Genomic DNA, 14,672 nt, shown 5'->3' on the forward strand with positions numbered 1-14,672 from the left:
CCCTAATGTGATCCCCCTACACCGCCGCCACCTCTATTATATATCTAACCCCCTAATGTGAGCCCTCTACACTGCCGCCACCTCTATTATATTTCTAACCCCCTAATGTGAGCCCCCTACACCGCCACCTCTATTATATATCTAACCCCCTAATGTGAGCCCTCTACACCGCCGCCACCTCAATTAAAATTATTAACCCCTAATGTAATCCCCCTACACCGCCGCCACCTTTATTAAAATTATTAACCCCTAATGTAATCCCCCTACACCGCCACTTCTATTACAATTATTAACCCCTAATGTTATCCCGCTACACCGCCGCCACCTCTATTAAAATTATTAACCTCTAAACCTAAGTCTAACCCTAACACCCCCTAACGTAATTATTATTAAAATAAATCTAAATAATATTAATAATAGTAACTAAATTATTCCTATTTAAATCTAAATACTTACCTATAAAATAAACCCTAAGATAGCTACAATATAATTAATAATTACATTGTAGCTATTTTAGGGTTTATATTTATTTTACAAGTAACTTGGTATTTATTTTAACTAGGTACAATATCTATTAAATAGTTAATAACTATTTAATAGCTACCTAGTTAAAATAATTACCAAATTACCTGTAAAATAAATCCTAACCTAAGTTACAAATACACCTACACTATCAATAAATTAATTAAATAAACTACAATTATCTAAACTAAAATATAATTAAATACACTAAACTAAATAACAAAAAAACAAACACTAAATTACAAAAAATAAAAAAAGATTACAAGTATTTTAAGCTAATTACACCTAATCTAAGCCCCCTAATAAAATAACAAAGCCCCCCAAAATAAAAAAATGTCCCTACCCTAAACTAAATTACAAAAAGTAATCAGCTCTATTACCAGCCCTTAAAAGGGCCTTTTGTGGGGCATTGCCCCAAAGTAATCAGCTCTTTTACCTGTGAAAAAAAGAACAACCCCCCCATTACAACCCACCACCCACACACCCCTACTCTAAAACCCACCCTATCCCCCCTTAAAAAAACCTAAGTCTAACCCCCAAGTGGTCCTTACCTGTCCTGAAGACCGGCTGAGAAGGTCTTCTTCCAGGCGGCGACCTCTTCTTCCAGGAACCAGCTGGCGCGGAGCGGAGAAGTTGAAGACCGATGACCGCGGAGCTGAAGACCGCCCTCTCTGGAACTGAAGACCGGCGATGCAGGAACTGAAGATCGGCGACGCTGGAACTGAAGACCGGAGCCATGGAGCGTGGAGGACCCTCTTCATACGATCGCCGCCGTACACTTAATAGGAATTCAAGGTACGCGATTAAAAATGGCATCCCTTGAATTCCTATAGCCAATAGAATTACAGTAGCTCTTATTCTATTGGCTATTCAAATCAGCCAATAGAATTAAAGTAGCTTTCATCCGATTGGCTGATTTGAATTTGAAGGCTCAAATCAGCCAATAGGAATTCAAGGGACGCCATTTTTAATCGCGTACCTTGAATTCCTATTCAGTGTACGGGGGCGATCGTATGAAGAGGATCCTCCACGCTTCATGGCTCTGGTCTTCAATTCCAGAGTCGCCGTTCTTCAGTTCCTGCATCGCCGGTCTTCAGTTCCAGAGAGGACGGTCTTCAGCTCCGCGGTCCATCGGTCTTCAACTTCTCCGCTCCGCGCCGTCTGGCTCCTGGAAGAAGAGGTCGCCGCCTGGAAGAAGACTTCTCCACCTGGAATAGGACCTTCTCCGCCGGTCTTCAGGACAGGTAAGGACTACTTGGGGGGTAGACTTAGGTTTTTTTAAGGGGGGATAGGGTGGGTTTTAGAGTAGGGGTGTGTGGGTTGTAATGGGGCGGTGGTTCTTTTTTTCACAGGTAAAAGAGCTGATTACTTTGGGGCAAAGGCCCTTTTAAACAACGCTGGTATTTAAAGTTCTCTGAAGGGCTGCGTTAGGCTCCAAAAAGGGAGCGTACAGGCATATTTACCACCACTTCAACTCTCAATACCAGCGTTGCTTACGGACGCGGCCAGCTTCAAAAATGTGCTTGTGCATGATATCCCCATAGGAAACAATGGGGCAGTTTGAGCTGAAAAAAACCTAACACCTGCAAAAAAGCAGCGTTCAGCTCCTAACGCAGCCCCATTGTTTCCTATGGGGAAACACTTCCTAAGTCTGCACCTAACACCCTAACATGTACCCCGAGTCTAAACACCCCTAACCTTACACTTATTAACCCCTAATCTGCCGCCCCCGCTATCGCTGACCCCTGCATTTTATTATTAACCCCTAATCTGCCGCTCCGTACACCGCCGCAACCTACATTATCCCTATGTACCCCTAATCTGCTGCCCCTAACATCGCCGACCCCTATATTATATTTATTACCCCCTAATCTGCCCCCCCCACGTCGCCGCTACCTAACTAAACTTATTAACCCCTAATCTGCCGACCGGACCTCGTCGCCACTATAATAAATGTATTAACCCCTAAACCGCCTCAAAAACCCTATAATAAATAGTATTAACCCCTAATCTGCCAACCGGACCTCGCCGCTACTATAATAAATGTATTAACCCCTAAAGCTAGGTCTAACCCTAACACTAACACCAACCTAAGTTAAATTTAATTTTTATCTAACGAAATAAATTAACTCTTATTAAATAAATTAATCCTATTTAAAGCTTAATACTTACCTGTAAAATAAACCCCAATATAGCTACAATATAAATAATAATTATATTGTAGCTATTTTAGGATTTATATTTATTTTACAGGCAACTTTGTATTTATTTTAACTAGGTACAATAGCTATTAAATAGTTAATAACTATTTAATAGCTACCTAGTTAAAATAAGTACAAAATTACCTGTAAAATAAATCCTAACCTAAGTTACAATTAAACCTAACACTACACTATCAATAAATTAATTAACTAAACTATCTACAATTATCTACAATTAAATCAACTAAATTACAAAAAATAAAAAAAGATTACAAGAATTTTAAACTAATTACACCTACTCTAAGCCCCCTAAAAAAATAACAAAGGTAGCTATTAAATAGTTATTAACTATTTAATAGCTATTGTACCTAGTTAAAATAATACAAAGTTGCCTGTAAAATAAATATAAATCCTAAAATAGCTACAATATAATTATTATGTATATTGTAGCTATATTGGGGTTTATTTTACAGGTAAGTATTTAGCTTTAAATAGGATTAATGTATTTAATAAGAGTTAATGTATTTTGTTAGATAAAAATTATATTTAACTTAGGGGGGTGTTAGTGTTAGGGTTAGACTTAGCTTTAGGGGTTAATACATTTATTATAGTAGCGGCGAGGTCCGGTCGGCAGATTAGGGGTTAATACTTGAAGTTAGGTGTCAGCGATGTTAGGGAGGGCAGATTAGGGGTTAATACTATTTATTATAGGGTTTTTGAGGCGGGAGTGAGGCGGTTTAAGGGTTAATACATTTATTATAGTGGCGGCGAGGTCCGGTCGGCAGATTAGGGGTTAATAAGTGTAGGTAGGTAGCGGCGACGTTCGGGGGGGGGCAGATTAGGGGGTAATAAATATAATATAGGGGTTGGCGTTAGGAGCAGCACATTAGGGGTACAAAGGGATAATGTAGGTTGCGGCGGTGTGCGGTCGGCAGATTAGGGGTTACAAATTTTTATTAGAGTGGCGGCGATGTGGGGGGACCTCGGTTTAGGGGTACATAGGTAGTTTATGGGTGTTAGTGTACTTTAGAGCAAAGTAGTTAAGAGCTTTATGAACCGGCGTTAGCCCATAAAGCTCTTAACTCCTGACTTTTTTCTGCGGCTGGAGTTTTGTCATTAGAGTTCTAACGCTCACTTCAGCCAAGACTCTAAATACCAGCGTTAGAAAGATCCCATTGAAAAGATAGGATACGCAATTGACGTAAGGGGATCTGCGGTATGGAAAAGTCGCGGCTGGAAAGTGAGCGTTAGACCCTTTCCTGACTGACTCTAAATACCAGCAGGCGGCCAAAACCAGCGTTAGGACCCCCTAACGCTGGTTTGGACGGCTAACGCAGAACTCTAAATCTAGGCGTTTGTTACCTGTAAAATAAATATAAACCCTAAAATAGCTACAATGTAATTATTAATTATATTGTAGCTATCTTAGGGTTTATTTTATAGGTAAGTATTTAGATTTAAATAGGAATAATTTAGTTAATATTATTAATATTATTTAGATTTATTTTAATAATAATTACATTAGGGGGTGTTAGGGTTAGACTTAGGTTTAGTGGTTAATAATTTTAATAGAGGTGGCGGCGGTGTAGGGGGCTCACATTAGGGGTTAATAATTGTAATAGAGGTGGCGGCGGTGTAGAGGGCTCACATTAGGGGGTTAGATATATAATATAGGTGGCGGCGGTGTAGGGGGCTCACATTAGGGGGTTAGATATATAATATAGGTGGCGGCGGTGTAGGGGGCTCACATTAGGGGGTTAGATATATAATAGAGGTGGCGGCGGTGTAGAGGGCTCACATTAGGGGGTTAGATATATAATATAGGAGGCGGCGGTGTAGGGGGCTCACATTAGGGGGTTAGATATATAATATAGGTGGCGGCGGTGTAGGGGGCTCACATTAGGGGGTTAGATATATAATAGAGGTGGCGGCGGTGTAGAGGGCTCACATTAGGGGTTAGATATATTATAGAGGTGGAGGCGGTGTAGGGGGCTCACATTAGGGGGTTAAATATATAATAGAGGTGGCGGCGGTGTAGAGGCTCACATTAGGGGGTTAGATATATAATAGAAGTGGCGGCGGTGTAGAGGGCTCACATTAGGGGGTTAGATATATAATATAGGTGGTGGCGGTGTAGAGGGCTCACATTAGAGGGTTAGATATATAATATAGGTGGCGGCGGTGTAGGGGGCTCACATTAGGGGGTTAGATATATAATATAGGTGGCGGCGGTGTAGAGGGCTCACATTAGGGGGTTAGATATATAATATAGGTGGTGGCGGTGTAGAGGGCTCACATTAGGGGGTTAGATATATAATAGAGGTGGTGGCGGTGTAGAGGGCTCACATTAGGGGGTTAGATATATAATATAGGTGGTGGCGGTGTAGAGGGCTCACATTAGAGGGTTAGATATATAATATAGGTGGCGGCGGTGTAGAGGGCTCACATTAGGGGGTTAGATATATAATAGAGGTGGCGGCGGTGTAGGGGGCTCACATTAGGGGGTAAAACAGTTAATATAGGTGGCGGCGGGGTCCGGGAGCGGGGATTTAGGGGTTAATACATTTATTGTTAGGAGTGAGAGGGGGAATGCGGATAGAGGGGTATACGTGTCGGGCTATGTTTGGGAGGTGTGTTAGACAGTTACGGGAAATTTTATAATTTAGTCAGTTTTTTTAAGAGGCGGCAGTTTCTAAAGTGCCGTAAGTCACTGGCGACTCCAGAAATGTGTAATTATGCAGATTTCTAGACATCGCTAGTTGGTCAGACTTACGGCACTTTAGCAACTGCTGGCGCCGTATATGTGATAGCTCGCTGTGCGAGCTGAAACTACGGGCGGCGCAGGTTTCCACGCTTGCGCCGAAACCTGCGCCGTATATCGGATCGCGCCCAGTGTCTTCATTAAAGGGATATGAAACCCAATTTCTAATTTACTCCTATTAGAAAATTTTCTTCGTTCTCTTGGTATGCTTTGTTGAATGAGCAGCAATGCACAACTGTAAGCCAATGACAATTGGTGTATATATATATATATATATATATATATGCAGCCACCTCCTGAGCTTTCCTAGATAAACCTTTCAGCAAATGATAACAAGAGAAGGAAGCAAATTAAATAATAGAAGTAAATTGGAAAGTTGCTTAAAAATGTATTCTCTATCTGACTCATGAAAGAAAAAAATTGGTTTTCATGTCTCTTTAAGGAAACTACCAAGCAAATGTTAATGTGGTTATTTTAACATGATATAGCCTATATGACAATGTAGACATATAGGCTATTTCAGCCTAGTATCAGTCTAGTAATTATAATATGGTAATTAACTTATTTTTAGCTTTATTAAACTCAAAATGTAATTCCCCATATAATTGCTAAGTAAGTATAGCATACAAACCTTGCAATTTACCTTGCCAGTTTACTTAGCCAATTTTTCCTGTAATTAAACTATGGAAATTGTGGCTTTGTATTTCCCCCTCAGTGATCTTGCACCCATCTACACAGTGATTGTTTGATTAGTGCAGGCTGATGTATACCTGTCCATAACTAGCCACAGCAAAGGAGAAAAAAAAAATATTATTTAAAAAAAGAAAAATCAAGGGGTATATCCCTAGACTGCAAAACAATGCAAATTTGTGTGAGGAATGCCAGTTTGAATGCTAAGACATTTATATTGTATGCAGTGCTTAAAGGGACAGTCAATTAAAAATTAAACTTTCATGATTTAGATAGGGAATGCAATTTTAAACAACTTTTCATTTTACTTTTATCATCAAATTTGCTGTGTTCTCTTAGTATTCTTTTTTGAAAGTTAACCCTATATAGGCTTATATGCTAATTTCTAAGCCTTTGAAGCCGCCTCTTATCTTTGTGCATTTTGATAGTTTTTCACAGTTAGTTTATGTGTGTCATATAGATAACATTGTGCTCACTTCCGTAGAGTTATATATGGAGCTCCGGTTCCATATGAGGGTAGATGCCTGATCTTTATAGACGGTGACACATACAGTGTAACGATCATTGCTGGTGACGGCGGGAGGTGTGGGTGGAAGGGTGGGAAGCGGGTGGGCAGCCCAGCAGAGGAGAGGGGGGGAGGGAGAGGGAGGGGGAGGGAGGTGGAGGGCCCTACCCTAAGCTACAGAAAATGAAAATAAAGGGGGGTCCCGACTCTCTAACTTGCGACTGCGGGAGGAGGGAGGTGGTGGGACCACTACACTACAGAATTTAAAAAAAAAATTACATAAAAAGGGGTTTTATAGGTACTGGCAGACAGCTGTCAGTATCTAATATGGCACTAGTTAGAGGGGGGAGGGTTAGAGAGCTGTTTGAGAACGAGACGCTAGTGACAAATCCTAACCATTATCCGATTAGTTGTGCATCTGGTGACCTCACAGAGACACGGACCAATCAGATCATGTATTAACGGCCGAGGGCAGATACGCTTCAGAGAGTTCTGTTCTAATCAGAGTCTTGGGTGCTGCAACTGCCTCTGGGAACCTAACCATGGGTCCAACCCCCCCTCATGTGCTTTTAAAGGTTCTCGGACAGACCGAACTGTTATCTGACAGACAAATGACCATCGGATAACAGTCCGGTCTGTCCGGGTACTTTTAAAAGCACGTGGGGGGGGGGACCCATGGTTAGGATCCCAGAGGCAGTTGCAGCACCAGAGGCTCTGATTAGAACAGAACTCTCTGGAGCATATCTGCCCTCGGCTGTTAATACATGATCTGATTGGTCTGGGTCTCCGTGAGGTAACCGGATGCACAACCAATCAGATAATCGTTCGGATTTGTCTCTAGCGCCTAGTGTTTGGGAGGGATCAGGGAGGTTGGAGGTTAAGGGAGTATCCTACCCTGCAGACTGTCTGCCAGTACCTAAGATTTGGTGTGACCAGTAGGGGGTGAGGGAGGGAAGAGAGCTGTTTGGGAGAGATCAGGTAGGGATCAGGGGGTGGGAATAATAAAAGTGAATAATTTCAGTAAGAAACCCAAAGTTTGAGAAAATGTTAACAATTTTTTTTTATTTGATCGTATTTGGCAGTGAAAATATACCAAAATGGGCATAGATCAATACCTTCGGATGTCTAAAAAATATATTTTTGAGAGGTAAGTAAATCAAGGCTCTATTTCTATTTAAATGGAGTAATATAGCAAAAATGCTAAAAAAAATTGGCAAGTTTTTCTCTGAAAGTCCCAGTAGTGAAGGGGATAAATGTCTATCAAAAGAACTGAGATAGGTCAGTTTGCAGAGGCTTAGATACAAGGTAATCAGGGAACTAAAGGGAAAAGGGAAATAAAGGCATTATCTATCTTTTTAAACAATAAAAATGTTCAAGTAGACCGTCCCTTTAATTGCTGAAGTGTGCTTTACTCTGCATATATAAAAATGATGTAACTTCTCCATAATACTTCAGTTCTGTTAATGTTTATTGAACTGTAAAACATCAAGAATATTTTCCACACTGACATTCTTGCCATTGTGGGTGTTCATTGTGACCATAGTGGAAAGAATAAAGTAACAGGGAAGTCCCCAAATGAGTACGTTTAAGCTGAAGGAGGAGCTCACCTGGCTGTAAGTATAAATATACTCAATTCCCTTTCAAGTAATAAAGCTCATCACCTGCCTACTGTGCAATATGTCTGGCATCTACATCCTTCCCTTGCTGTGTGTGCTGGCACTGTATCTCACCAACACTGTGGGAGGTAAGCGTTTGTCTTGTGTGTTTCATTCTGGTTTATTGTCAACATCAGTTCAGCACTAAGAGAATTAAAATGTATAGATAGGAAACATCCAAGGACCATTCATTTGACATCTTAAACATTTATTCTTTTACAGCAATCATTTGTGATAAAGAATTACAAAAGCATGTGTTATATAATGAGCTGTTTTAAAGTAATTTCTCACATCTCCAGTTATATTTACCTTTAAATATAACAGAAGCATTTAGTCTTTAAAAAGTTAGACTGTGATTAACCCCTTAATGACCACAGCACTTTTCCATTTTCTGTCCGTTTGGGACCAAGGCTATTTTTACATTTCTGCGGTGTTTGTGTTTAGCTGTAATTTTCCTCATACTCATTTACTGTACCCACGCATATTATATACCGTTTTTCTCGCCATTAAATGGGCTTTCTAAAGATACCATTATTTTCATCATATCTTATAATTTACTATAAAAAAAATTATAAAATATGAGGAAAAAATGGAAAAAAACGCAGTTTTTCGAAATTTGACCCCCAAAATCTGTTACACATCTACAACCACTAAAAAACACCCATGCTAAATAGTTTCTATATTGTCCTGAGTTTAGAAATACCCAATGTTTACATGTTCTTTGCTTTTTTTGCAAGTTATAGGGCAATAAATACAAGTAGCACTTTGCTATTTCCAAACCACTTTTTTTCAAAATTAGCGCTAGTTACATTGGGACACTGATATCTGTCTGGAATCCCTGAATATCCCTTGACATGTATATATATTTTTTTAGAAGACATCCCAAAGTATTGATCTAGGCCCATTTTGGTATATTTCATGCCACCATTTCACTACAAAATGCGATCAAATAAAAAAAAATGTTCACTTTTTCACAAATGTTTTCACAAACTTTAGGTTTCTCATTGAAATTATTTACAAACAACTTGTGCAATTATGGCATACATGGTTGTAAATGTTTCTCTGGGATCCCCTTTGTTCAAAAATAGCAGACATATATGGCTTTGGCATCGCTTTTTGGTATTTAGAAGGCCGCTAAATGCCGCTGCGCACCACACGTGTATTATGCCCAGCAGTGAAGGGGTTAATTAGGGAGCATGTAGGGAGCTTGTAGTTTTAATTTTAGCTTTAGTGTAGTGTAGTAGACAACCCAAAGTATTGATCTAGGCCCATTTTGGTATATTTCATGCTACCATTTCACCGCCAAATGCGAACAAATAAAAATAAAACGTAAAATTTTCCCAATTTTAGGTTTCTCACTAAAATTATTTACAAACAGCTTGTGCAATTATGGCATAAATGGTTGTAAAAGCTTCTCTGGGATCCCCTTTGTTCAGAAATAGCAGACATATATGGCTTTGGCTTTGCTTTTTGGTAATTAGAAGGCAGCTAAATGCCGCTGCGCACCATACGTGTATAATGCCCAGCAGTGAAGGGGTTAATTAGGGAGCTTTTAGGGAGCTTGCAGGGTTAATTTTAGCTTTAGTGTAGGTATCAACCTCCCACATGACACATCACACCCCCAGATCCCTCCCAAACAGCTCTCTTCCCTCCCCCACCCCACAATTGTCCCCCGCCATCTTAAGTACTGGCAGTAAGTCTGCCAGTACTAAAATAAGAGTTTTTTGGGGTTTTTTTTTTTTAAAAATAATAATTATGTTCTGTAGTATCCTCCCTTAGCCCCCAACCTCCCTGATCCCCCCCCCCAAACAGCTCTCTAACCCCCCTCTCTCTGCCTTATTGCGCCATATTGGGTACTGGCAGCTGTCTGCCAGTGCCCAGTTTGCAATCAAATATGTTTTTTTTTATTTTTTTTAAAAAAAATACTATTTTCTGTAGTGTAGCTGCCCTCCCTCAACCCCCAACCCCTGCCAGATCGCTAAACAGTTTTGAGATGCCCACCCTCACTCCCACCGAGTACCATCATTGTTCCATAGTGTAGGGCTCGCGCCCGCTCTCGTGCACGCACGCGCACCCGCTCCAGTTCACGCGCGCGCACCCGCCCGCACTCGATCCCGCCCCCACCCACCAACGAACATGGCCATCAATGGCCGATGCAGAGAGGGCCACAGGGTGGCTCTCTCTGCATCGGACGGCTAAAAAATGTTATAGCAGGATGCCTCAATATCGAGGCATCACTGCTATAACATGAAAGCAGTTGGAAGTGATCAGGATCGCTTCCACTGCTTTCAAAGACCAACGACGTACGGGGTACGTCCTTGGTCATTAACTGCATTTTTTTGCAGGACGTACCCCATACGTCGTTGGTCGTTAAGGGGTTAAACTTAAATGATTAATAGTAAAATAGGCAAATAATAAATCACAGTAATATTTGCATTTATGTATTTGTTTTTTGTTTTTTTTACTTCAAACTTTTGTAAACTAATATTTTGTTCAAACAACACATTAACGGGGGCTGCAGATAATATCATGCTGAAATGTGCGCCATGTACACCAAATAGGATAATCAGAATATAATAGATAAGGTGGCACTACATCGATTACCTTAAATCAATTCATTGTAGAGAAGGAAAACAGAGCAGATAGAAAGTATTGCAACCAAAAAATACACATATTTTCTACTTATGAATAGGCATCTCTAGAACTTCAATACCTCAAAACATTTGTTGTTTAGTTTATGTATATAATTGTGAAATTGCCTTGTCTCTTCGGATATCAGGTCACTTTTTTCCTACAGATATTAAGCTACGTTAGGTAATTATATATACAGTATATATATATATATATATATATATATATATATATATATATATATATATATATATATATATATATATATATATATATATATATACTGGCCATTTTTTAACTAAACATTTGTATGTCTCTTGTCTTGACACAGATTGTCAACAAAAAAAAGACAAGATAAGTTAACAATAAGATGTTAGGCATTAAATGTAGTGCCCAGATAACTTTACAAATACAGCAAAGTGTTTACTATCAAAGGAAGTGGAGTTAAAGGGACATGAAACCCTTTTTTCTTTCATGATTCAGATAGAGCATGTCATTTTAAATAACTTTCCAATTTATTTCTATCTAATTTATTTTCTTCTTCTTGTGTCCCTTGTTGAAAAGTATACCTAGGTAGACTCAGACACAGCTGATTGGTGGCTGCACATATATGCATCTTGCCTTTGGCTTTAAGCTAGCTACCAGTAGTGCAGTGCTGCTCCTTCAACAAAGGATACCAAGAGAATGAAGCAAATTAGATAATTAAAGTAACTTGGAAAGTTGTTCAAAATTGTATGATCTATCTGAATCATGAAAAAAAAAATTGGTTTCATGTCGCTGTAAGAAAATTCATTGTCATATCTTTGGTAATATAAATGTTAGATACATTGCTAAGTATGATATTTAGAATAATATGGGAAGCTGAGTTATTTAACTTCTCTATTATAAAGCAGTTAGACTGATGTGAATAGAAGACATTGCCTCACACACTCTTTTTTGTTTTGTTTTCACAGCATTTCCACCTGATTGCTGCTATAGTTACACCAAGAAACCATTACCTTTAAAGGTAATTAAAGGATTCACCATGCAAAGGTCCTATGAAGTTTGCGATATCGACGCTGTCATGTAAGTAAAGCCTTTTTTCTGATGCTTGTAAAGACAAGTAACATCTTTATAACAATATATATTTGTTTACTTAAAGGGACACTAAAGTCAAAACTACTATTAAAAAATAATTATCTTTCCAATTTAATTCCATTATCAAATTGTGCAGTCTTTTAATGTGCACACTTTCTGAGGCACCATCTACTACTGAGTACATTCAAGCATTCACATTCTATACACAAATGAGTCTGTGATTGGCTGATGGCTGTCATATGATACAGTAGTGTAAGTACTACTGCATTGTCATTTTATTACGCAAAGTAACTATGAAGTTCTCAGCTAGAGGGTCAGGACACCAGTAATGGGACAGATCTCTTTGTCACACACAATTAAAGGGAAAGTCAACACCAAAATTGTTATTGTTTAAAAAGATAATGTCTTTACTACCCATTCCCCAGCTTTGCACATCCAACATTGTTATATTAATACACTTTATAACATTTAAACCTCTACATTTCTGTCTATTTCTAAGCCACTACATACAGCCTCTTATCACAGACCAGATGAAGAGCGTAAACTCAAAATTGTGTCTTTCATGATAACTTGTTAGTCAAATAAAAATAGATCACTACATATTGCAATATTCTTGCTAGTTTTGCATTTGAGTTAACATAAGAACAACCTCACAAGAAAGTTATTAAAATGAACTACTATTCTAACAACAAGTTTTGTCACTGAACATGAATATGAACTTGTTAAATTAAAATGAATTCTGTAGCAGTTATATAGTTAAATGTATGATCTTTCTCTGGACACTGAGGGAATAATTAATTTTAACACCATGACTGGACACATTTATAAAATGATATAAAGAGAGAAAGAAAAAGAAAAAAAGCTTTATTACTCTGGACTTGAAAAGAAATATGATACAAAATTGGTGTGCCTCTGAATAAAGATGTATATTACAGCTGCATTATTAACCTGTTACTTATCAGGGTCATCTTTTTTAATTATAATATGTGCATCATCATATGAAGTTTTTTTTAATTACTTATAATAACATTATTGAGTTTAAATTTGGCATAAACATTAGAAGAATATTGTGGGGGTTTTTGGCAGTTACTGTAAACTAGCTGAATGTTTATTTTTTATTTATGTATTTTACTTTTTTGCAAACTATATTTTTTAACCAGTGGTATTCTTTTCTTGTAATAACATTGCTCATCCTATCTACATTATATATAACATTACATTATTAGTATTTTGAGTATTGTAAGCATATAAGTATAAATACTGGGTGTTGCAAAAATTTCAAAAGTATATCTCTTAAAATAGCTTGGAACTTCTGAGCTAAAAAATTATGAGCTAATGAGTAATCCATAACATGGAAAATAATGTAAATGCAAAGACTGGCTAATCATAAACTAAATATTTTATTATTTTAGTATTCATCTGTTTAGTTAGTAATTATTAAACCCTTTATAGGGGACATAATCTGTATAATTTTCATCCTGCTCATGGTAGTGTCTGTAGCATTAATACACAAATATATTTAGACTTCAATATTTATTATGGAATCTCTTTTAAGCAAATAAATTAATCAGTAACTGTTTTATAATTTATTTCACAACTTGGAGTGTAAATGATGTTGCTTAATAAATAATAAAATAATAATTGTCCTTTTTAAACATTTTTTTTTTTTTTTTATCACAGATTCATAACCAGAAAATTTAGAGTTTGCGCAAATCCAGATGATCCATGGGTCATTAAAGCTGTTAAGGACTTTAGGTAGGAAATATTTTTTTTTTTTTATGGCAGACACAGAGCATAGTAATAAGCATACTAAAATATTATTTATAATATGAATATATTTTATTAGGCAATAAAATATTTCATATATATAAAAAATTCAAGCATAATATATTTATTAACTATTTCTCATTATTTTTATTTATTTCAGTTTGAGAAGAAGAAAATACGTTGAAAAATACCTAACGGATAAAACCAACATCACAAAAAACTAAGCTTTGTAAAATTACTTTTTGCTAAAATTGTAAGAAGCAATATATGTGTTTTTTTTTTCAGAAACGTTTTAATATACTTTTTTGATCATATTGTGTCACTACTACATTTGCTTGATAGAGCAGACATATTTTCTACGTTATTGACTTTTGTACTATATATTTTGCTGTATAATACATTTGCATAAGAATTTCTGTTTTTCCTCATTTTATATAAATAAATTTATATCTAAAATAAAATTCTCTGTAAATAATCAAATTTGCATTTGTATTACTAAATAATCAGAACTAAGATATTCTTATAATTTCCTTTACCTCTTTGATTTTATTTTTAAGAAATAATCTTTGTTAGTTTTAAGTTTATTAAAACTGTTTTTAAATTGTAGTATCAATATCAACTGTATATGATGACAGTACAATTGTTTCCAATCACTAGCATATGGTGCATCTCCATATGAATGATATACTGTATATCTCAGTAATATTATCTTGGAAAAAAATATTGCCTTTGTTGTTTGACTTGGCTATTGAACGGTTAGCTGAGCAACTGCAATCTATTATGGAAGGTATCCCAATACAGTATTCTAACGTAAAGCTTTCCCTATATGCAGATGAAATGCTATAATTTATCAATAATCCTGA

General features: G+C 37.3%; 1 protein-coding gene across 1 annotated transcript; it reads left to right on the top strand.

Moving 5' to 3' along the window:
- The first annotated feature begins 8,343 nt into the window (after positions 1–8,343).
- Positions 8,344–14,289, top strand: LOC128655305 (C-C motif chemokine 20). The gene is made up of 4 exons (XM_053708955.1): positions 8,344–8,423; positions 11,919–12,030; positions 13,723–13,797; positions 13,970–14,289. Exons 1-4 carry the CDS (start codon positions 8,357–8,359, stop codon positions 14,031–14,033), a joined length of 318 nt encoding a protein of 105 aa, XP_053564930.1. The 5' UTR covers positions 8,344–8,356; the 3' UTR covers positions 14,034–14,289.
- The last annotated feature ends 383 nt before the right edge of the window (positions 14,290–14,672 follow it).

The sequence above is a fragment of the Bombina bombina genome, chromosome 4 (assembly GCF_027579735.1).
Source record: "Bombina bombina isolate aBomBom1 chromosome 4, aBomBom1.pri, whole genome shotgun sequence".
Lineage (NCBI taxonomy): Eukaryota > Metazoa > Chordata > Amphibia > Anura > Bombinatoridae > Bombina > Bombina bombina.